Consider the following 25,283-nt stretch of genomic DNA (forward strand, 5'->3'; position numbering starts at 1 on the left):
ACGCAAGCATTAGGCCAGCAAAAGCCGGTGGGTAGCACTTTAAAACCAACTTACTAAAGTCGAGCAAGCAGCGCATGCGCTGCTCTAGGCTCGACCTAAAAAATCACATCTATTACTTTAAAGTACATACGCTACTTTTACAAAAATGTTTCATATTTGGGAAATACAATTGCAGGGATGGCATCTACTGTCCCTTGCAGTCCTCAATCCTTGCATTCAAAGTCAATCCTAGGAGTTCACAAATTGTGCCCTGCCTGATTAATATTTATGCAAAACGAACAATTGATGGACAGAATGCAGAACAATGTCATACATTCACCCCAGTACAGAGATCTGGGCCTAAATCCATCGTTTGGGCCAGGTTCTCCCTGGACTGGTAACAAGCAGCCTAGGGCCGGTTTCGAGCTTTTAGCCCTCATCAGCCAGGATAGCTTGACTCCAGTGGCATGGAGAGCACGGGACTCACGTCTGAGCATACCCGTCCCTCTCGGGGTGACAAATGCAAAAAGAACAATTGATGGACAAATGCAAAACAATGTCATACATTCACCCCAGTACAGATATCTGGGCCTAAATCCATCTGTTGTTTGCGCACCATGACATTCCAGTTTGGACCCAGCCATATGCAAATCAGTTTTGCCCTGTGCCCAATGGGAACAGTCCAGCCCGAACTGCCAGGCCAGGTTCTCCTTGGACTGGTAATAAGCAGCCTAGGACCGGATTCGGGCATTTAGCCCTCATCAGCCAGAATAACTTGACTCCAGTGGCATGGAGAGCACGGGACTCACGTCTGAGCATACCCATCCCACTAGGAATGACAAATGCAAAAAGAACAATTGATGGACAGAATGCAAAACAATGTCATACATTCACTTTGCCACTGGATTCAAGCTAGCCTGGCTGATAAAGGGTGTTACCCAGAAACCGGTCCCAGGATGCTTGTTTCCGGTTCAGCAAAGACCTGGCTTGGCAGTTCGGGCTGGACTGTTCTCATGAGGCACAGGGTCAAGACTGATTTGCATATAACTGAGTCTGAACTGAGGTGGTAAAGTGAGCTAAAGAATGATGATGGATTCAACACAGATCTGTGACTGGGGGTGACTGTATGAAAAGTTTCAGCACTCCGTCCATCATCTCCTTGTGTTTGCTTTGTTCGCCCTAAGTTGGCAGGGTATGCACAGACGTGGGTCCCTTGCTCACTTTGCCACTGGATTCAAGCTAGCCTGGCTGATGAAGGGCGTTACCCAGAAACCGGTCCCAGAATGCTTGTTTCCGTTTCACGGAAGACCTGGCTTGGCAGTTCGGGCTGGACTGTTCCCATGAAGCACAGGGTCAAGACTGATTTGCATATAGCTGGGTCTGGTGCATGAAAAGTTTCAGTACTACGTCCATTATCTCCTTGTGTTTGCTTTGATTAATATTTATGTCAGGTTGTTTTGTGACCTCGTGCAAATGGCAATGCGAAACAATTAGCATATAAGTTACGCTGGAAACGGTTATTCCTTTTGCAAACCGGTCGGTGTGTAATTTGCACCATCCTGGTTTGCTCATAGAGATCGTACATCAGGAACCCTATGTGTAGACCAAATGTAACTGCACTGGAAAACCATTCCAGTACTTGCATCAGAGTTTTTATACAAATTGGGTTTTACAAACAGACACATTTGATCCTACGTTGGGCACTTTGAACTTAAGGCAGAGTGACATGTACCATGTTTGGAAGTAAAAAGTTGCTGGCATGGCTTAGGACAGTGTGCACCCCTGCTTCCAGTTCATTATAGCAAGGTGCAGATTATAGCAAGGAGTAGATTATTGACCCAAGGGCATAGGAGACATAACATTTCTCAGGAGGACATTGACAGCCTTTGGGAGAGCTGAGCCAAGGGATAAGGCTTGGTTGCAACAGCCAAGCCACCGAAGATATAAACCCAACAAGAAATCTCATGAAAAAAGTGTGATAATAACTTTAATATAAAACAAATGTATTTTTCAACATTTCTCAGTGCCTCCAATTGAGTACATACCATTATATCACTTAATGAGTGACATTTATTGAAAATTACACTTTGTTTTTAAACAAGAAACATTCAAGACTCCCCCCATGCACTGACGACATTGTCTAGAGTTACCCAAAATGTGTCAGTTTGCCATGGTGTCTATTTATATAACCTATATTGCTAATTAATGTGAAGCAATATTGGTTTGTGTAAACTATATATAAACAAGGGTTTGGTAGAGCACACATTGTGTACTGTATGAAGTACATAATGAAGTAAAACGATGGGCCATGAATCACACACGTTGGCCAAGTGTGGGAGCTTGGATCTGAGCCTCTCAGGATTCCTGGCTGGACAGTGTACAATTTAGTTGCTGTAAGGTTACATCCTTCTCTCTTCCATTAAATACCAAAGATGCGTGCTTTGCTATTCAATTGTTGTCAAGTAGTGTTGGTATATGGAGTCCACAAAATACACTTACACAATACACACACTTATGCACATGCAAGCCTCACCTCTCTTCTCTGGCACAGTCCATTGCCCCTGCACTTACCCTTAAAATGTAGATATCCACTGCAGCTACAGGAAAAAACATGCACCACTACGTGGGGTCTCCGGGTAGAAAAGTGACCCTGCAGTGTGTCACACCGTAGACGCAGGAACTGAGAATCTAGCTGAAATCCCGCGCATCCTCAGGGCCAGATCAGGTGGGAGATCGTTTGCCCACATCGCAGCCAAGACCTGGAACGAGCTACCGGCAGACATCAGGTGTGCCCCCTCCCTGAACACCTTCAGGAAGACCCTGAAGACCTGGCTCTTCGGCTGAATGGAGTGGCTCATGGCTTAACGGTGCGGCATACCCTCCTCCCCCCCTCAGCACCTTGAGACCCTCCCGGGTGAGTAGCGTGCTTACAATTCCCTGATTGATTGATTTAACTTTTACAAAATTGATGTCCAATTGAGAGACTGGACTGAAGTCCATTGTCTCCGGAAAAAATGAGTGCCAGAGGAGGAGCTCATCAACCGAGAGGCTTCCACCAATACCTAAGAGGTCATTCTTGCAGAGAGGGGTGGGTTTTGTTTTTAGGCATGAGGTAAAATCTTTGCTTCGAAATAAAAGGAACTGTGAAAACCACAACTCCCCTACAGCTTCCTCAACTGGTGCTGGCGATGCCTCAGCTTTCCTATTACAGTACGCCAGTGCTTGTAGCCACTACTTCCGTACCAGTTGGCAGGAACTGGACGAGAACACCACTTCCTGTGCTCAGTGAGCTGTTCAGCACACACCACGTACGGAGTAATGCTCTGTCCAAGAACGCAGCCTGCACCACCAAAAAACTAAAAGTCAACTAAAAGGTACTATCCAAACCTGGGATGACACAGTAGGGGGAGTACAATGTCCTTGCTAACTGGGAGGGAGTATCATGAAGGACAGAATTTGAACTGTTGCACAAGGAATACTGAAGAGGTTATCCCACATGAACAGCCTTTGGTATATCCCAGTAATCTGCAAACTTTACTATTATCCCAAGCTTAATTTTCTACCTTCTGTGATATGTAGTGTTGTGAACAAAGTACTTTTTTTAAAGACCAAGCATTGGCTGACCATGGAGTTATTGATTTGCATGGGTAATGTATTGAGTTCCTAGTCTGTAACTCCACACCACCTCCGTAAGTAAACCTTGACTTGCATGACTTCACTACCTTGAGGGTCAAGTGCTAAAAGGGTCTACTAAGTGTGCAGTTTTGGGCTAAATAGTGAAAAAAAGGCTCTTATTGACCCAATCTGAGCCCGGTAACCAACGTCTGCCCTGGGACGCCTGAAAAAGTTTCCATATACCATTTATTTATTTATAGAGTTCTGTATAGCGCAAACATGACCCGAGGGTACCAGAGCGCTTCACAGTTACATGTAATGAGTTGTTTAGATTACAGTTTGTATATCATAATAATATACATAAGGTTCCGCTTCGTGCCTTTCATATCAGTTTGAACAACAACAGAATTAGGAGCAGTTAAATTTACAAATGTATATCCGTAGTATTATACATAGGATCCGATGTGTCCTTTCGTATCTTTTACCACAATATTACAGTTAATGTCCCAAAATTGTAGTCCTGTATAGTCTGAGATTGGGTTCAATTTCAACGTATGCTTTCAGTCAGACAGGAGGGCTTTAGCAGAGGTAATGCATTGAAGTTTCAGTATTCTATGGTGTGGGATTCACAATATGAGTTTTAAAAACATGTCTACAATGTATGTGGTATTTGTGTGGCCAGCCTCTTCAGACCCGAGAAGAAACCTAAAGCCAGCAGGACACTGGCTTGAGCACCTAGAGTAAAGGATAGTTTCAACAACAGATGTGGCCTTAGTCTGCAGGGCTAAAATATGAAAGAGAATATATTTGCAAATGACATGATGGAAGAATTAAGTGAAGTAAATGTGATGTACATGTTAAAAACGTCTATGTATAAAAGTTTCTGTTTAACTGTAATGCTTCAAACTCTTTAGCTACCTTTTAGGAAAATTGAGCTGAAACATCCAATGCTTTGCCCTCATTTGCTCAAAGATGTCTTGGGGAGGTGCGCCTCAAATGTACAGGGTAAGGGAAGGTTGCACACCTCAGAGTTATTGGAATATTTCATTATTGTCCCTTCAGCATACCTGGCTTTTTAGTTGGTTATATGAAAATGATGCTGTAAAATGCAATGGTTATCCCTGATTATTTTACCTATCTCAGAGGAAAAATTCCCACTGAGTCCTCTTCTAGGATATGGGGCTTGTTCCCTTCACTCGCGCAGAACTAAGAAGGTGTTTTTTCTCCATCACTTTCAAAATTCTCAACTCACCCCTTGCTTCCGCTCTCCTGGCGTAGGGCCACCCATCATATTTAGAGATGCCCACCTGCAAGATGGGAATATGGTGTCCTTCAGTGCATCCACCGCTGTCGCTGATTCATCAAAGGCAGGAATGAATGCTGATCAGGCACCAGTTTTTTTTGCCCACTTGGAATTCAAGCCTTACATACTGGACCAGGGTGAGTGATGGTCACCCGCACTATTACTATTTAGAGCCAAACAACTGTCGATGTGACATTGTGACCAAGTGGCATATGGACCCTCAGGTCAAGGATTTCCAATGTTGGAGCCAGCTGAGGCTCCATGGGCGGAAACCCTGCAGTTTCCATTCCTCTAATGGGGACAGGAAAAATCAGACAGTTGGCTGACAGGACATCTACCATTTTTTGGTGGATGCTTGGAATTTACCTACCTTCAAATGATGCCCGCTGTCTGCAGAAGTCAGTAAAGTTTATGTTAGTTTGATTTCACTGAGGCAATCAAATTATTTGATCATTCACCTCCACTTTCACTTCAACTGGTCAGGCATCAAAGAGGAATGTGGGTTCTTTCGTTCGTGCTGTAAGTGCCGGCAGTGTTTCCTCAGAGGGTAAGACAGCAACATTTGAAGTGATTACACATACCCAGAGTTGCACATAATAAGAAGGATATTGCACCTTTCTGAGGACTGTTATAGGCAGCAGTGAGAGCAATAATCCTCGTTTTTGAAGGTGTCTTTTCCTTTCATAGAAGTGTCTGCCATTGTTTGTTTGTAATAAACCTGTGTCTTTCTGTCTCTGACCAGAGGTCAAACCGTGCCTCTTCTACAGGCAGCATATGCCCAGACCACCCTGCACCCTACCTTTGGCCTTACGCTGCACCTACTACCCTTGGTCATACAGCCACATGTGCATGGTCTTGGGAAGCATGCAACGGTCTTGGATTTAAGGCAGGGCCCAATATTTGACTATGTGAAACTGGCTTCGTACACAAACACCATCAACAAGGCCCTTTAATTCAATTATCATTTGAGGTCTCTCCCACTTTTGAGTGGTTCTCCAGTTTGAAAATATCTAGGTTTTGAGTTCCTGAACGGAGCATACTGATTTACATTATTTTCTTCTAGAAATGGGACATTCTACACCCTTCTGGCAGGTACCTGATCGTCATGAGATTGAATTGAGCGTACCTCTCCGCTACATGGCTACCCATAATTATTTTTCAATCATGTAGGTTCCCGAACACTGCTCAAACCATTTGCATCTTGTAATTGTGTATAGAGCGTAATTTGAAGTCTGTAAAAGGTGATAAAACTACAGCAGTCCTTAAACATTCTCAAATGTTCTAAAGTTCTAAAGCAGCAAGCATGAAGCAACAGGCAGTTGTGTCAAATTGTGTTTTTCGAATTCAAAATTAGTTTCTGGCCCACTTCTCTATTCCCCAATTGCAATATGAACATTAAAAAAAAATTTGCAGTCCACTTCTTTTTAGCAATATAAATATTGCAAACGACATCACAAAATGGACTTTTTCACTAAAAAGTGTTTCCTCCTGTCAAGTTTGGAGCAATTTGAAAGTTTATTGAAATTGCTTTTAGGATTTTAGCTGTAGTGTAGCGAAAACAATTCTATGGGACATCAAATGAGAACTACAGCTTTTAAAATATGTCCTCGTCACTTTGTCCACTCCTAGACCGATCTGCACTTCTGAATTGAAGAAACAAAGTTGGATGCAACAAGCTATAACTACATACTCACTACTTTTGTAACATAACAGTCAGCAACTGCAACTCTGTAATTATTGTTTAGTTGAGGCATCCATATGATTTTTTTCTTTTTTTGCCTTTGCTAATAACTTTGGAACTATTTCACGAATTTGCAAATAACTTGGCATACGTTTGACATGTCCAGCTCAAATCCATCATTATATGTTAGTGTTGATTAAAGGAGGGGGAGGAGGGAGAAAGCTAATTATTTGTACTATTTTATCCACGTATCGACATGGGGATTTGCAGATCGCACAGATCCCTATCATGCATTGGGGGTGCTTTCGTTTGTGGAGTTTTGGCACAAAACAGGACATTTAGTCATTCTCTCCACCCAGAAGACGTGCTGATGGAACACTGTGCATGGTAGGCTCATTGGAAGTGCGTGAAAAAGAATGTGAACACATGGTGTAGGCATTTGGCCATGCTCTGTGCCTAATGTTCTTGCCCACTGTGCCAATGTCGGCACTATAGGCTTCTCCTTATGTTTTAAAAAAAATCTGTGATTATCAAAGCAATCCTGTGGATCCAAGGAAAGAATCACATTGATTTCTTGAATACTTTAGGCCAAAGAAACACCACCGGATCTATGGGTCTCTTTTTGTAGACCCGAAGATGCTACAACTCTCCCCCAAAAATTCGAGGGGTAGATCTTTTCTTCTACAATCCCCTCATACTCCCTGGGATCAGAGGATGCTGATCCAATCCTTATTTTTTGCAGCTCTGCCTGAGTGGGTCTAATGTCTCTCGAAGTGGCAGCGGTGAAGTTGTGTCCTTCTTCTAGGGCTCAGTAGTCCTTTAGGTTCAAAGAACATTTAATTTGTATGTTTACTTGCAGGATCTACCCTTCTCTAATCCTTGCATGTCGTCCACGAAATCAGGAGATGCTGTGCACCATAAAGCCCCCCCGAGCTTTTTTTTCTGTGAAAGTGGTATTCATGGCTTGCTGGTGAACTCCTGCATTGCGTTGTGGCAGCAGTAACATTCCTAATTCATAGCAAGCCTGTCATATCTGTTGCCGTCTGAAGATACCAAACTTGCCTGCAGTAAAATATGCTTCCTCAACCCGATACACATATTTTTGCAAACATCACCCTCGGATACAGATGTTATGATAATTCATGAATTAATGTTCCAAATCCGCACTATATTAGCCCTTTAAAGTCCACCAAGTACCTTTTTGTAAAGCAAAAATCATTTTAAACCACTCAAATCGATTTGCACCAATCCAGAAAGGTGGCCTAGTCTGAGTAACGTTTCATGCAGCTTGGTGTAACTGTCTTCAGAATTTTTTGCTGTAGCATACAGCAACTATTTCTTCAGGAATTAGAAGCGTTAACTCTACCAAGCTCTTCTAAATTTGAAACGAAAGAGATACGCATGTAATTACTTTCACAGAGGTGTTAAGCCCCTCCTAAAACACACCTCTTTGTAAAGTCGGAAGATAACGGTGACATCAACATTAAAAGGGAGTACCCTGGCTTCCCTTAATCTTGTATTTTTGTTAGAAAGACTGCTTGTGTCAACTTGATTTAACATGTAATATGTGTATTTCTGAAAGTGTGGTGACTTAGCTCAGACAAGAATTAAAAGCAAAGTATTAATCTTTGATATAAAACGGGAGATGCTCATGTGCACAATGTGAAACTTGGAAACCCGAGATCAATCCCAGCTTCCCCGCTTGACCAAATTGTGTAATGCTAGGCAATTCATTTCTTTTACTGAGCCTCTTTCTCCTTTGTTGTCACACTTCAGAGCTTCTTGAAATACATCAGTTCAAGATATGCACTGTACAACAAACCTATGTTGTTCAGGAGTGGCCGTAGCGGGCACCGGGCATTTCCCCGGTAGGCCGCCAGTGTGGGGGCCGGACTGGCCGTAGCGGACACCGGGCATTTCCCCGGTAGGCCGCCAGTGTGGGGGCCGGTTTTAGGCCTTGGGGGGCCGTTCTTGTTACTGGGACCAGCAAAATCGGTCCCCTGTAACAAAATCGGCCGTAATCAGCCGTAGCAAACAGCTCGGCCGCACCCCGCTCCTCACCCCCAGGGGGGGCCAGCCGAGAAGTTTGCCACAGCCGGTTTCGGTTCACAGTCCTGCCCTGTAATAGATTATACTGTTGCTTCATCTATATTAAGAAACAAGGGCTCACAATAAATAATTGACTTTTGATTCACAAACGAAAGCGCCATCCTGGCAAGGGAGGACATGTTTGTGTTTGAGTATATCTTTCAATAAATGTCACTCACAGACTAATGTACTAAAAAGTGAGGCACGTCTGCATACTAGGTAAGTGTACTTTTGTTATTCATGAGGCGTCTCATCATATGTTGATACCTGTTGCACAATTTACATGCCAAATATTTTTACGGCTCTGTTTTTGCTTTGGCTTGCAGCCAAACCAAATACTGCTCGACTCTCATTATTATTAGCTGGCTACCCACTTATCTGGGTTATGTGCTGTTTCCCAAACAGTGTATCTTCTTTGCTTCCACAGTAAGTTATTCAAGCGATTCAAAAAGATTAGCCCCTTTATACATAGTGGCTAACATTTGAAAAAAAAAATCCCAGGACATTTTGCAGCACAGTGCTGCTTCAGATAGAAAGTTCTTGTTTGGGTACCTGTGTGGAATAAAGAGGAACCGTTTCTGCAACAATATTATCGAGGACAGTCTCCAACTTGCTGGGACTGTCCCGGCAAAAACGGGGCAGTTGCAGTGGCGTAACAAAGGCCCCTGCCGTGCATGGGTGGGGGGAGGCCGAGCTCAAGGGCCCCCCATAGCACAGTACATAGGCCTGCGAGCTCCTGAGTAAGTCCAGAAGGGGGGGCCACCTTCATACATGCCAATAGACCAGATTCAGGCAGGAGTCTACACATTTTTCAAGCCAAACATGGCTGTATTTCAGCTGTCTCTCGGCTGAAATTGCATTTTCTACAATATAAGTCAATGAGGAATTTTCAATCTTCCAATTTTTTACTTTAAATCTCCCACGTCCCTGTCCTAAAATGTTGGCATGTATGCCCACCTTGCACTTTGCAGGGAGGCCCCCTCAAGTTGTGTTACGCCACCGGGCAGTTGGCAACTATGCTTGATAAATGGCCATATATTTTTTAGAAATTTGCTGCACGTGTCGTGATGCTCACATTAGACTGGTGACACCTACTAACTAATTACATTGATTCACTAAGCTTCTTAGTGCTGCAGTCGAGGTTTTCCTGCACATCACTCTCACCCATTCCTGACATTACCAACTAATTTTTATTTCTGGGCCTCGCAGGACGTGCCAGGGCACAAATAAATATTTATTTGTTACAAAGTGCAAATAATATGTCACTCTAATCTTTAGTTATTTACCCCAGGTGTTGCCTGACTTCTCTATCATAAATCTGCTATTCATCTTGTGATCGTGCCCGAAAAAGTGTGTAATGTATCTGGTGCACACGTAAATTGTTCCAATACTCTCGGATCGAGTTTGCGCTAAATAAAACAGCAAGAAAAATATAGAAATGTGAGACAGCAGTTTCTCTCTACGGTTGCAGAGTATTTTCAGGCAGTATTTTGAGAGCTTTCCATCAAAGTCACAGACGTAAAACGCGACTCACAGACCAGTCACACTGTAGCAACGTGACGCGATCAGGTCCGCCATATAGAAAATATATCTTTCTTTTCTAGTGTGGAGAATGACATCGAAAGCAATGAATAGAGAATACTGTACATAATAATTTTAAGAATACAAGTTGAAATATTATTAGATGTGGTTCACCAGAGAAGTTAAAACATGGGGAAATATTCTAAATGTTGTAAGTTCTAAAACATTTCTAGAGATAGCTTAACCTATGCGCTTCGATGCTTCGTAAAGGGTGTGAAGCACTCTATAAATGCAATTCGTCACCAATACAATAGTACCAGGGCGTAATTAACCGGCCGTGCCAATCTCTGCAGGTCAGTGAGCTGCATTTCTTGAAAATCGTCGGACGTTAGCTATAAGAAAGAGTTGAAATTGTTTAATGTTCTACCGACATGTGTTTCTGTGTGGGAGCCATCTTGGAAGGAACATTCCTTATGGTCATCGAAACGACGGTGCTAGGTAAACAAAAAAACATGAATTGCAATTTCACAAACGATCCACATTTTAGATTTATTTTTAAACGACTGTACGTTCACTGCGTAGAAAAGGTATGTTTGCGAAGTAATTTAAGTAAAGTAATTCAATGCTGATTTTGCAACGTATTCTACTACATGATGAAGTTGTCTATAATTTTTCTTGCAGAATTATAAACAAGCCTTGAAAATTACTGTAATGTATTAATATCGCTTTACCCGTAAAGCAATGAGTGCCGCCCAAACATGGCCGGCATAATGGCGGTCATGAGTCCTCTTGCATGCCATCGTTGCGTGTCTGTCTTTTATTTCCTTGCCTGACTCCGGTAGTGGTGGGATCTCTCAAACCAAAGCCACTGCTGCATCTCTTGCGTGGTGTTTTGATCTGGGAAGAATGAGCTCTTCCCCGGTCAGATATTTAGTTCTGTTCCAGTATTGTGGAACGAAGTATAGGTATGTGCTCTGCATTCCACAGTGCCAATAAACAGTCACTGATTTAAAATACATTCTACCTTTTCATTTGTGCGTATTACCTTTTTGGTTCTAAAACTGGATCTTATTTTCACACACTGTTTAAACAATTATTTACGAATGGTTGTCTGATTAATAACCAAATATCGTTTTAGTAATTATACGTGTGCAGCCTTTTCATTCGCATTTCCTGGCTATTCTAAATGTTTGGGGTAGCAGATTTTTTGTGGTGGTTTATTTTTCTGACATGTTCTCTGTTGTGATTTTTTATTGGCGTGCAGTTCGGTTTATTTGAACTATCGAGGTTTGTTTTTAATTTAAAAAAAAAGATCAGTTCCATGTTGTAGTTTGTAGGGGCATACTTCCATTGAGATGATTCTTAAGAAGAAATATATTGTGATTCGACATAGAGAAGTGATGTGGTTTGCAAAGATGTCAAGTTACTTGCGCCCTGCCATATTAGCAATGTTTGGCTTTGTTTGCTTAAAATGGGAAAATACATCTACAGGTGTGAGGAAAAGCACAGGGCCAAACAAACAACTCACGCTTGCCATTGGTCAACATGAGATTTTCGTTTTCCGCTGAATTGCAGACAGTAACAGTTAAAGTTATACGATATGCTAGGGAGTGTGTTTCAAACTTGAGGTGTATCCTAGTAGAACAAGTATTGTGTGTTTTAGGTCTTGCTGGAACCATATTTTAAAATCTAATATATATATATTGAGTACGTAGAATAACATACCCCCCCCCTCTTCCTCTTCTCTCTCCATCCATCCATCCATGCTGTCTTGCATGAGAGGGACAGCTAGCAAACATATGAAGGGAGCATGCTGTCCCCCTGTAAACCACAATACAAGTATGAGTGCTGTTGTGGGGTTTGTTTTTTTGCTTTCCTGTCCGCCCCATTAAAAACAAGAATTTGCAATGCAATAGGTCTCACATTTACGAGAGATTGAGCTATTGGCTTTGTAAATGACATTGCCTTTTATTTATGTGTTGTTTTTAAAAACAGACAAATAAAAGGCATTGTCATTTACAATGCCAATAGCTTTAACTCTTGCAAATTTGAGACCTATTGCATTCCAAATGCGTTCAGCGCCCGTGCTATAAAGATTTTTTTTAAGCGTTAGGAGAGAGCGTGTACTGCATGTAATAACAGGCAAGACAAAGCTATTTGAGAAAATAGTGCTCGGAGCCTGTAATTAAAGCCAACAGAGTAATAACACACACTTAACAAGGGTGTCCTCATGGGAGTTTACAAAATGAGACAAGGCGGTACTGAAAAGGGACTTCTAAGCCTATTGACCAATGAACAGCCACAGTTTACAGTGACACAAGCCAATGAAAAATATGGGCAGAGCTTCAAGCCATACCGGAATACAGCATGCCTCGCAAAGCAGCGCATGCGCTGCCCAGGCTAGATTAAAAATGGTGGACCATTGGTATTTCTTCTGGAGTATTTTCTACTCCTCTGTCTCCACTTTCAATCACTGCAAATATATTTTGCCATTGTATGCCTCTGAATCTAAAAGTAGCTGTTCAGAAAATAATAAAGTGAAAGTTCTCCTCTCAAAGCACAGAGGGCACGAAGCACAGTTTTAACATCTGGTCCGGAATATCGCTTTGCAGCCGTTTATTATGAGCCATCAGCATGTAAATACGTGTTAGCCTCACTCCTTTTTTGCTCTACACTCTGGTATGTGGGAGGCAAGGAAGTGATATGGAGAAATAATGCTTCGTATGTTCAGTGAAACCTGTGCCTTTATCTGGATTTCTGCTTATCCACCCAACCTACACAGAGACACTTTCACACCCAACTTTGAGTACTCAAACCCTCGGTACGATGTGTTCCTCTGTTAGTGCATCACACAGGGAACCAGTCTGGTTTATTGTTGTTCAGGAATGGAGTTCTAAAATAAAGATAACTTTCAGAACAGTAATCCAGCTGGCACCGACGCAATGCATGATCTGTTTATGTTTTATGACTGTGAACCTGTGGGATCTGGTATATTAGGTCTAATCTTATTCAGCTGACTTGCTGCTTGTTGATACTGCACTGATTGCTCAGGACCCTGAATACCAGAGGGAGGTTGATTTATTTGGAGGGAATCTACCAGAGCGTGGCTGTGTGTGGACTTAAAATTGTCAGAATGAAATCCAGGCCGAGGTAGCGAAAGCATTGCTCAGGAGGGGGTACTTGTTTTTTTCATTTATTCTTATGGTGAAGGAATGTAGGTTTCTCTTTTCCAGTTACACCTTTAACGAGCATTTGCAATGCAATAGGTCTCGCATTAGGAACGTTTGAGCTATTGGTATTGTAAATGACACATTTTTTATTTATGTATTGGTTTTAAAAATAGCGAAATGAATAGCTTTGCCATTTACAATGCCAATAGTTATAACTTTTGCAAATATGACACCTATAGCATTTGTAATGCAATATGTGTTGTATTTACGTGACTTACATGTGTTGATATTACAAATAACAATGGCTTTTAATTTTTTTAAATAATTAATACTTATTGTAATTTATAATAGCAATAGCTTAAACTTTTGTAAATAACGTACAAAGATTATGTTCAGTGTATTTTATTGTGACGAAAATCCAAGAACAGAAGTGGAATATTAACATCTTTTTGTTAATAAAGCTTGAAACATTGAGAGAACATATTTGAACCAGTTGTTGTTGAATGGTTGCACAGATTGATGCTGTGGTGGCGCTGAGTGATGTTGTGGTGGCGCTGAGTGATGTTGTGGTGGCAACGAGTGATGCTGTGGCCTTCAGTAATGCTGTGGTGGTGCTGAGTGATGCTGTGGTGATGCGCTAGATAAAGTGAGTGCGATAGATAGATAGAGTGAGTGCGATAGATAGAGTGAGGGCGATAGATAGATAGAGGGAGGGCGATAGGTAGAGTGAGGGCGATAGACAGATAGAAAGAGTGAGGGCGATCGATCGATAGATAGATAGCGTGATGGCGATAGATAGAGTGAGGGCGATAAATAGACGGATAGAGTGAGGGCGATAGATAGAGTGAGGGCAATAGATAGAGGGCGATAGATAGAGAGGGCGATAGATAGATAGATAGAGAGGGCGATAGAGTGAGTGCGATAGATAGATAGATAGAGTGAGGGCAATAGATAGTTAGTGAGGGCAATAGATAGAGTGAGGGCGATAGATAGAGGGAGGGCGATAGATAAATAGATAGAGTGAGGGCGATAGAGTGAGGGCGATAGAGTGAGGGCGATAGAGTGAGGGCGATAGAGTGAGGGCAATAGATAGAGTGAGGGCGATAGATAGAGTGAGGGCGATAGAGTGAGGGCGATCGATAGAGTGAGGGCGATAGATAGATAGAGTGAGGGGCGATAGAGTGAGGGGTGATAGAGTGAGGGGTGATAGAGTGAGGGCGATAGATAGAGTGAGGGTGATAGATAGAGTGAGGGCGATAGATAGATAGAGTGAGGGCGATAGATAGAGTGCGGGCGATAGATAGATAGAGTGAGGGCGATAGATAGATAGAGTGAGGGTGATAGATAGATAGAGTGAGGGTGATAGATAGATAGAGTGAGGGCGATAGATAGAGTAAGGGCGATAGATAGAGTGAGGGCGATAGAGTAAGGGCGATAGATAGAGTGAGGGCGATTGATAGATAGAGAGAGAGAGTGAGGGCGATAGATAGAGGGAGGGCGATAGTCAGTCAGTCAGTAAGAAAACTTTATTTGGTTAATTACAACCTTAAAAGCATACCCTATGCATAAAATTACTGTTAAAACTTAAACAAGATCATATTAAAAACATGGCATTTGTACTACCCATAAAATAGTACATTCCTTCGTACTAGATACAAAAATACCCCTAGGGGTAATTAAGTCAGTTAATTTCCATCACCATCAAATCAATTCCAAGATCATATTATAACATGGCATATGTACTTCCCAAAAAATAGTACATTCCTTCATACTAGAAACAAGAGTCCCCCTGGGAGTGATTAAGTCAGGTAATTTCCATCAGCATCAGATCAATTCCAAAGGTTCCAAATCATAACGTTAACCTTTACATGTACAGGCTCATCCTCCCCCATGAGCGCCGCATAAGATATTTACTCTGTACACTTTAGGAACAACTTGACTTTACACAGAAATTTCCCCATAGCAAAAGCAATATCTAGATACATCATTTCAGCTATAAAGCTAGCAGCTTGCGTCCTATTTCTGATCCAGTATTTTTTAAATATCGGGCATAAAATCTCTTTTCGTAAATCTAAAAACATCATACAGTCTAGTAAAATATGTACATATAGGGCAATAGAGTGAGGGCAATAGATAGATAGTGTGAGGGCGATAGATAGATAGAGTGAGGGCGATAGATAGATAGAGTGAGGGCGATAGAGTGAGGGCGATAGATAGAGTGAGGGCGATAGATAGAGTGAGGGTGATAGATAGAGTGAGGGCGATAGATCGAGTGAGGCCGATAGATAGATAGATAGATAGAGTGAGGGAGATAAATAGAGTGAGGGCGACAGATGGATAGAGTGAGGGCGATAGAGGGTGGAACAAAAAAAAACATGAATGTGAAATGTAAAATGAACACAACACTGGACAGGAAGGAATTTTTCATAATTCAAAATGTATGGAGTTAAATTAGAGAAAGGGGGAGTAAGAACGAAACTGAAAGGCAGAGGGAGGAAGCATTAAATATGCCAGAAGGAAGAACGACCGGCCAGTGCAGCGATTGAAGAAAAGCCGAGTGGGCCTGCTGGAGGAAATAAGGCTGCAACAGCGTGCTGATAGGAGGAGCGCGAGAGACCTCCGGCAGCTGCTGTCCTTATAGCGTGAAGATAGGAGACACGCTGTGGAAATAGGAGATCAGCGTGGATGCTGGCACATTTTCTATTGTTTAAAAAAAATATTTAATAAACCAACAAAAAATTATCATGTGCCCAGAAAAGGGAGAGAGGAGGGACGAGGGATGAGAAGAGGGGCGGGGAGGGGGCGGGAGCAAAGGTTAGACGGACGGGTACTGCTCGCGCACAGAGTACATTAATGATATTTATAAAGGGAATGTGAAGCAGCTTGTAAGCAAGAAACTTGTTTTATATAGCGCAAACTACACCTGAAAGTATCTGAGTGCTTTACATGAGCACCAGTTGCGTTATAGACGGACAAATTCATTTGAAACAAGTAATGGCGTTGTAAATGACAATGTCTTTTACCCCCTGCTGACCCCCACATACAGACATATACATAGAAACCGCACTACAAACGGGCACACATGCATGCACACGCTGAGAAACACACAAACTCCGTGAGACAGGCACACTAATATATAGAGACACCAATGGTAGGGATGGAGTATCGTTGGTGCAGCAGGGTGAAAGGGTGTAAGAAGCCCATTAAGCCCCAATCATTACTACCCATCTCGGGGTGAAGGAGGTATTTACCCCTTGAAATAGGGCCCATGGCCCTCTTGCTACATGACTAAAGGAGGTGGAGGGAGAAAGGGTGAATAACATTGGGCTGGATCATGCCCAAATTGCACACACAAAAAGTAAACTCGATGAAGATGCTGACAGCGGCTAACAAATGAGAATTGACCAGGTTGTGACATGCGGAGAGTCGTGTAACTGATGCTTGGTAGTGGTGCATTGTCCCATTCCATGTTTAGCAGCCCTGCTCATTAATGTCGATCTCCACTGCCCGGTGGTGCTTGCAGTGCCCCGGTTCAAGTGTAGCATCAGTGCTGGCGCTGTATAATCAAACATGCATCTCCACTGCCCGGTAGTACTGGCGCTGTCTTAGTAAACGTATATCTGCACTGCAGGATAGCACGGCACTGTACCCATGACGTGTGTACCACCTCAGCTGGGTAGGTTATTCACATTTCATTAAACATATATCTGCCCTCCTGGGCAGTGCCAGTACTGGTCATTTCCACTGCTGAGCACTGCTTGCACTGTCGCATCACAAGTACAACAAGACTCCTGTGGAGTGCCGTCGCTGACTCATTAAGGCACATATTTGCCTACTGATGGGAGGGGGCTGACACTGTAGAATTAGTAGAACGGCACCTTTTAAATAGGTCGCCACCCCTGCTGGGCATTGCTGGTACTGTATCAATAAAGGGTAGCACCCCTTCTCTCTATTACTGCCACTGACCTGTGCCAATAGTGTAAGGCATGATGTAGTTTAGGATGCAAAATGTGCGAACACGGTGCTGGGGAGGGGTGGGGGCAAGGCTCTGTGTATGCCCAAGCGTCTGGCTTTTCAGATCGTCCATGAAAGAGGATGGACGGGTGTGTAAAAGAGACGCCCGCCACAGGCCAGCCCTTCACCACATTCTCAAAGACACCATACTGAGCATGTTGCCATAGGAAAGCGGCAGCAACTGTGTATCTAGAGAGATGTCGGAAGAATAAAGAAAAGGAACGGGCGGAGAAGAGGGGGTGGGAAGGAAAGACAGGGGGACAAAGACAGGAGTGGAAAAGAGAGAGAGCGATCGGATGGAGAGAGTGAGAGGAGAATTGAGAAAATGGATGAAGAGAGAAGGAAAAGGTGCAGAGGGAGAGAGATCAAGAGAGAAGCAGAGGAGAGAAAAAAGGGGTAGCGAGAGGGAGCAAGAGGAGAGAAACGAAAGGGGAGCTAGGCGAGAGACAGGAAAGAGGAGTGGAGAGAGTGCACAAGGCATTAGAATGCCTAGCACATGAAGGAGGGCGCGAGCTGGAGGAGCGAGAGAGGTGGAGCATGAGAAGGAAGAGAGTCAGAGAAAAGCTAAAGCGAGGAGAGGTTCCCTGGGAGGACGTGTGCTCCAAGAAAGGTGGGGGGGCGGACAGAACATTTAGCCCTACTAAAAATAAAGTACTTAAAAGAGTTTGGGAACAAAGCCCGGTAATGGCAATTAGAATAGGTGCGGTGTAGGGCCGAGTACGCGATTTGTGAGGGAAAAGCCTAATGTGGGTATCGTATAAAAGGAGATTCACTATTTGCTACATCTGTTGGCCATTGGTAAACAAGCTCAGGCATTTAGCGGAGGGGGGCGGGGGAGCGGCTTCCTTTGAAGTCTGATGGGGGGAGCGGCTTCCTTTGAAGTCTGATGCCGAGGCATGGTGTGGGATGTGGCTGGCGATGTGCACGCGCCCAGCTCACATGAACTGTACCTAACCCGCAGTTTGGGTAGACTTTTCGAAAGCCTTACTATAATCTCGCCCACCATCCCTACGGGATGGCTTAGGCGAGACCTAAAAATCAGTGGTGGAAGCTTTGGGCTTTTCAAATATATTTTCAGCAAAGTCACCCTTTACTTTTGGTCACCTGCCCTTTTATTGTTTCTTATTGTTATGTAGCGTTTGTGCAACATCTCATACCCCTGGTGAGGCCCGAAAGCGCTTCTAAGCAGTGGCCTAGCAAGGTTAGGTGGTACCAGGTGCGGAAAAATTCTTGTCACACCCGGCTTGACAAAATGGCAAAAATATGTGTTGAAAACACATACTTTTGCCATTTTGTCAAGCAGGGGTGATGGCAAAATGGCAAAAATATGTGTTTAAAACACATATTTTTGCCATTTTGTCAAGATGGGGGTGACAAGTGTCATCACTGAGAAGGGTGACAAAATGGCAAAAATATGTATTTAAAACACATATTTTTGCCATTTTGTCACACCCCTCAGTGATGACACCCGGGGCGGCCTGCACCCACCGCACCCCCCTTCCTACGCCCCTGCTTCTAAGTGGCCGAGTAGGAGACTACGGAGTTACTTGTGCATGTGTGGGGGAGTAGGGTTTATGGAGAGTCTTATGTGGGAAGAGTTTTAGTGTTGTATGTCAAGATGGATTGTTCTCGAAACGTGTCACAGTGAACAGGTGGCTCTTCTTAAGCATGAGTGAAGCTAGAAAGTATGAGAATTTATACTACTTTAGGGCAGCATCACTAGGAACACTACAGTTTTACAAATTAAATTAATAAAGAGCTATAGGTTACCTAGCATGTATAAAAGATTCCACCGCCCATCGAAATGTTATTAACTACTGCATAATTAGGAATAATGGTACATGTATATTAATGTTCTTTTCATCGTAAACCAGATGAGTAAAATGGGCCATTTTAGCAAAAGAGGGTTACATTACATAGGAACATGTTTCAAGTTTGCATTGATGCTTCACATTGTTCTTTAGTAGAGCTGGCCTACATTTTGTATGTTTTTCTGTTTAAAGAATAGAAGTGGGGTGAACCTTTAGGTGGTGCTTTGGATCAGACAAGCACCTCATGCCTTAGTGAACATTTTAGTGTTCTCAAAACAAATGAAAAGTGGAAGATATATATGTAGCAGTCGTAAGATATTTGAACTTGATGTCATTATGAGAAATTATTACTTTTTAAAATATATATGAGGGAGCACTAATTTCCCTAGAACGTGTCTACCGTTCCATTGTAAAGTGATACTAAGGGTATATTTTGCACACTTGTGTATTTTGGATGTCATTTGAGTGGATTTTATTATGGGCTATGGAAGATAAATAATTTAAAATAATCCAAAGAAAATTCTGCAAAATTGTGGAACATTGTTAAATATATCTTAAGGGCATTATGCCCTGGCATAGCAAAGGTCTCCATTCTTGTGTTAGGTAGATTTCCATTGCAACCATGACCTAGCACACCTTTAATGGTCATGGCTGTGTGTCACTACTAGTGCACATGTTGTGCAAGGCCATGGCAAGTCCTCTTTGACGTACTGCGCTAAAGCAAGAGGATTGTTATGGAATGATCCAGTTGCATCAATGCTCTACAGCAGTGGTTCTAACATCTTGACTTCTGTGTAGTCCCATGTAATCATTACTGAAACCTGGGGACCCCACTGAATCATTATTGGAATCCAGGGACCTTCGCTGAGTCTTTACTGGATGCCGGGGACCCCTGCCCAAGCATTTTCGATTTGAACGGCAACACAATACAGAAACAAGCATTCATCAAATAAATACATAAATAATGAAAAGGTCTAAATTTGAATTCTAATGGGAAGGTTGGTCCTTTTCTAAATTCAATTGAGGCCACTCATTGTCCAAACTATATCCTGTTTGATGCACTTCCACTGCTCCCTGGAATCAATCTGCGGCTGCTAACTTAATTTTTACTCTCTAATTTCAAATTTCTTCACATTTACAAAATAATTTTAAATTTAAATTGTACATTTGCTTCTTTACTTATATACATTTTATTAATCTGTTAATAACATTTAATTTTCAAACCATTCTCGAACACTCTGAGTAGGCTTTGCGGACCACAGGTTAATAACTAATGCTCTACAGGGAGTGGGTGGCTGTAATGGGGGTGTGTGTGACAAGTTCAAAAGAATCGCAAATGAAAGGATGAATGAAATGTGAAAGAAGCTTAGGTTGTGGAGGAGCTGTGCAAACAAAGGGATTGTCCTGTCGTTAAATGAATAACAAGAAAGAGTAGTAACATGCAAGTGGTAAAAACATTCAAAGGTACATTTAAACAATAATTTATGAGCATGCCAAGAATTCCAATTTTAATTATAACAGCTATTCGTTCTATCCTCACTGGCCTAAGTGTTTGATGGTTGTATTTACCAACCAACTTTCTCAGAAGGGCATGGCATTTGTACGTTTTTGAGGTTGTAGAATTTACATGTTACGGGTTAACACCTAATTGTGGACACCACTTACAGCAGATTTAATAAACTGATCTCCAAGGAGTATGTTTGGTATTAGAAAGGCATTGTGTTGCAACATTCAAAAGACTTCTAGGCTTCTCTTTCACATGTCTGTAAGTCAATATGTTCCGGGTGTTACTATCATTAATTAGTGTTGCAGGGACAAAGAGCTGTCAGGGGCCAGTGTAAGAAACTGGGTTACTGGTTGTGTGTGTGGGGGGTGAAACTCTAATCAAGCAGAAACCACAATCCTTGTCAAGGTGAGGCACAAACAAACCCTAAATTAACCTGTTCTCAGCCCTTGGGTAGCTTGGCACAGAGCAGTCAGGCTTAACTCAGAGGCAATGTGTAAAGTATTTGTGCTTCAAATAGTAACACAGTGAAAATACACCACAAAAGGTTACAACACCTGATTAGAATAATAAAGTATTTGTAATAAATAAAACAAGACCAAAAAGACGAAAATCAAATCAGTAGATGCGGAGGTATGCAAATTAAAACATTTCAGTGAAAATAGCCAAAAAGCACAAAGCACCAACTGTGGCTCTCTAGTCATGCCGGGACAAAGTCTTAAATTCAGGCCAACTGTGCTGGAGCGCGGGCCAGCTACAGGTTCCCAGTTAGGCTAGCAGGACAAGAGTACCGTAAGTCCTGGTTGCGGAGCATTGCGAGGTCCCGTGCTGGGGATGCGTTGCGCAGCCAAGGTGCGCCATCGGTTCCAAGGCATTGCAGAGCTGCGTCGTCGAGGGCTTGCAATGCAAAGTCCAGGGTCGAGGATGCGTTGCGCAGTCGAGGCAATGAGTCAGTTCCAGAGATCTGCGAGGCTGCAATGCGAGCACATGCGTTGTCGTTGAGGCTGCCGTCAACAAGAGATTTGTGATGTAGGGCCTACGCTGGGAAAACTTTGTACAGACTGTGGTTCTGATGTTGGCTGCAAGGTCAATGCAGAGTCTTTGTGTCTGGAGAACCCTCGCAGCAGAGGCAATGCCTCTGTTCTGCTGGATCCACAGATGGGCTGGCAGAGCACTTCCAATTGTCCAGGAATGGGGTGGCATTGCTTCCTTCATATCAGCAGTCCAGCAGAGTGGCAGTCCTTTCAGCGGCACAGCAGCCCATATTTCTGGCAGAGTACCCACAGGTCCCGAAGTGTTGGTGTCTGGCGTCCATTGTTTATACCTGGCCCTTCCTTTGAAGTGGGGAGACACCTCTAGAGGTTTCCCTGTGAAGTCCCCAGGCATCCTGCATTCCATATCCTGGCTCCACAATAACTACAGGGGGTATTCAGCACTCTGTGTGGAGGCAGGACACAGCTTATTCAAATAGGGCTGTGCCCAGCTCCTCCCTCTCATCCTGCCAGTGCTGGCCCATTCATGTACACCTAAGCTCTCTATTCTGTGTGGCTGTCTAGGAAAAATACACAAAGTCCAACTCTCAAATACATTCAGTTATGTGACTCAGAGACAGGATGCAGGCACTAAATGGCTAAGGCAGAAAATTGCTAATTTTCTAAAAGTCCATTTTTGGAATTGTAATTCAAAATCCGCCTTCACCATAAGAGGGGATTTTCCAGTACAATTCCAAATACACCAAACATAAACTGGTTACCTGCTACTAATCATAAAGTATCACCTCTTAGGTGTAATAAGGTAACTTCAATAGTAGCCTAAGAGAGAGGTAGACCTTGCAGTAGTGAAAAACAAATGCAACAGTTAATACACACCCTCTGGCTGTCCAGGGCCTACCCTAGGGGTGACTTACATCTACTAAAAAGGAAAGTTTGGGCCTGGCAAAAGGTTTATTTTGCCAGGTCGGCATGGAAGTTTAAAAACTGTATACACAGGACGCAGTGGTAGACCTGAGACATGTTTAAAGTGGTACCCGGGTGGCACAACCAGTGCTACAGACCCACTAGTAGGATTTAATTTAAAGGTCCTGGGCACAGGTAGTACCACTTTACTAGGGACTTATAAGCAAACTAACTATGCCAATTGGGTATAAGCCAATTCTACCATGTTTTAGGGAGCAAGCACAAACACTTTAGCACTAGTTAGCAGTCCTAAAGCCAGCAAAAACAAAATCAGCCAAACAGGAGGGTTGAGGTCAAAAAGTTAGGGAGAAAACCACGCTAGGATGACATGTATAATAACCAGGATACTCCAAATATGATTTTATTTAACTACCGAACAACAGGTAAATCGGGTCCATCTTCCTTACTTGCATTGCGGCCTATGTCAACCGTGCAACACCACTGGCACACCCTCAGTAACACGTAATAATAATTTCAAAGTTTTTTTCTTTAGTACATTGGATTGTGTTTTGCATTGGGTAACATTTTTCAAAATTAATAATTTGCAAGTGCAGATGTACCAACCATGCTGCATTTTCTTTCTGAAAGTCAAAACTATGTTAGGGAGTGGAGAAAGAAGGCAAGTTTTAAGATGGAGGGTGTGGCTCTGAAAAGGCTCTTGAGTTCCATGCGACAAGTCTTTTGGCTCAAGACTGTCTTGAGCCTTCATTAGCGTGTCCACATTTTGTCATGGTAATTATAAATGTATTTATTTAGTGCTTACAACCACTGACAGGCATTGAAGCGCTTTTTGTGGCGATCAGCACAGTACACCGGAACCCAAGATTAGTAATTAGTAGGTTTCTATATTTTTTTAATTTCTTGTGCTTTAGTTGTGTTAGGATTGTGCTCTTGATTTCTTGTGTGTTTAGTAGAGTTTGGTGTAGGGCTAGAATGATTGGAGTGGGTTTGAAAATGGGAGCTAGTGACTGTGTGTGCTTGTTAGTTGGGTGACAGGGCTAAAAAGGAGTGGTGACATTTTGAGAAGGATGTTTGGGAGTTCATTGTAGTCAGAAGGTTTGGGATGAGTCAGAGGGATAAGAGATTGGAAGGACAGAAGGTTTGTTTTCATAACCACTAGATGTAATATATATATATATATATATATATATATAGTGTGTGTGCGTATATATGTGTGTGTGTGTGTGTGTGTGTGTATTTAATGCTTGGTAATGTTTTGTTTGATTAAACCCCTCTATATAAATACATATATGTACATTCTAGCAACAGTGTTTACATGGTCTGCTATCCACATTTATCATCTGGTACATTCTTATGGTTTCAAATAATTGTAATGAACTTACATACACATGCATCCTGTGGTGTAATATGTCATTTTCTCTAATATAAATGTATCTGCTTATAACAGGAGGCACAGTTCAAATTACAATGATGTGTACTTGTATAACAATAGCAATTTTCCCTACTGTGAGAAGTATAGTTAGTCATGTCTGAGTATAGAATTGTGGTGCATTCTTGAGTTCTGAGTATAGCCATCATGTGAGGAATAGCCAGTTTGTGACAAATCTTCTGCAGTGGAGATAGATGTCTGTAGATCTTATGTTTGTAAATATGTAATTCCATAGTTTGGCAGCTTGAACAGAGAAAGTTGTTTCGCCCATGTTTTATTTCTTGTATGTAGGAATTATGATGCATGGAGCCGTACTTTAGCATAGGTTCCTTTGTAGTATGGATTTATTGTTTTCCTTCCTGATAAAGAGTGGTCCTTTGCCATGTGTTGCTTTGCATGTGATACAAAGCATCTTAAAGAAGGATCTTCTGGCAGTTGGAAACCAGTGTAGTGCTCTCAAGGCAGGGGAGATATGTGCTTGTTGCTTTACATGTAGGAAGAGTCTAGCGGCAGCATTCTGAATTCTTTGTAGTTTTCTCATAGTTTGATAGAATTGAGTAATGGTATAGACTATTAGTGAAGTCCAGTTTTGATAGGACAAGCGAGAAAGTAGCTTGAAACTAGTGTGGGAATACTAGGTGCGGGGAGATGCATCACATTGTTTTCATTGTGAGAAAGCTTAATTTGGCTACCTTAGTCACTTGTGCAGTCATAGACAGTTTGGTTTCCATGGTAATTCCAAGGTTTTTTAATTCCTTAGTTATTTATAGAGGTGGTCCTAGATCATCAGACCAGGTGCAGAGAGGGTCTTAGGTTTTACAGTCGCCACAAGTGAGTATCTTGGTTTTAATGGCATTGAATTTGAGGTGGCTCCATGTCATCCACTGGTTAACAGCATCTCTGAGGCAATCAAAGAGATTTGATGTTTTAATGTTCTTTGGGCTTTCCAATTTCAGAAGTATCTGCTTGTCATCTACGTAGCTATATGTGCAAGATAACATAAGCTAGTAGTGAAGATATCTGTCTCTGATGTTCACCTTGCCACTGAGCAAGTTATAACACTTGAAACTCTTTTCATCTGTATTATAGAACACCTGCTGGACGGCTGATACTTCTTACAACACCTGCATAATGCTGGTGTGGAATATGTGACCAAGTCCTAAAAGGTTTGCTTAAAATTAGACAAGACCCCTCTACGTTGTGTGTTTGTTAATTTAAATCTTCCATGGCCAAGCTCAAGTTATTCAAATAT

The 25,283-nt window shown here is 42.4% G+C and overlaps 1 protein-coding gene across 1 annotated transcript in view; it reads left to right on the forward strand.

Annotated features, from left to right (window-relative positions):
- Positions 1-11,033: 11,033 nt before the first annotated feature.
- Positions 11,034-25,283, forward strand: part of PUSL1 (pseudouridine synthase like 1) — a 397,644-nt gene continuing 383,394 nt past the window's right edge. Inside the window, exon 1 of the mRNA XM_078640914.1 lies at positions 11,034-11,152. Coding sequence (XP_078497040.1) covers positions 11,094-11,152 — 59 coding nt within the window. The 5' untranslated portion in view covers positions 11,034-11,093. The remainder of the gene's footprint in view (positions 11,153-25,283) is intronic.

The sequence above is a fragment of the Lissotriton helveticus genome, chromosome 5_1 (genome assembly GCF_964261635.1).
Source record: "Lissotriton helveticus chromosome 5_1, aLisHel1.1, whole genome shotgun sequence".
NCBI lineage: Eukaryota > Metazoa > Chordata > Amphibia > Caudata > Salamandridae > Lissotriton > Lissotriton helveticus.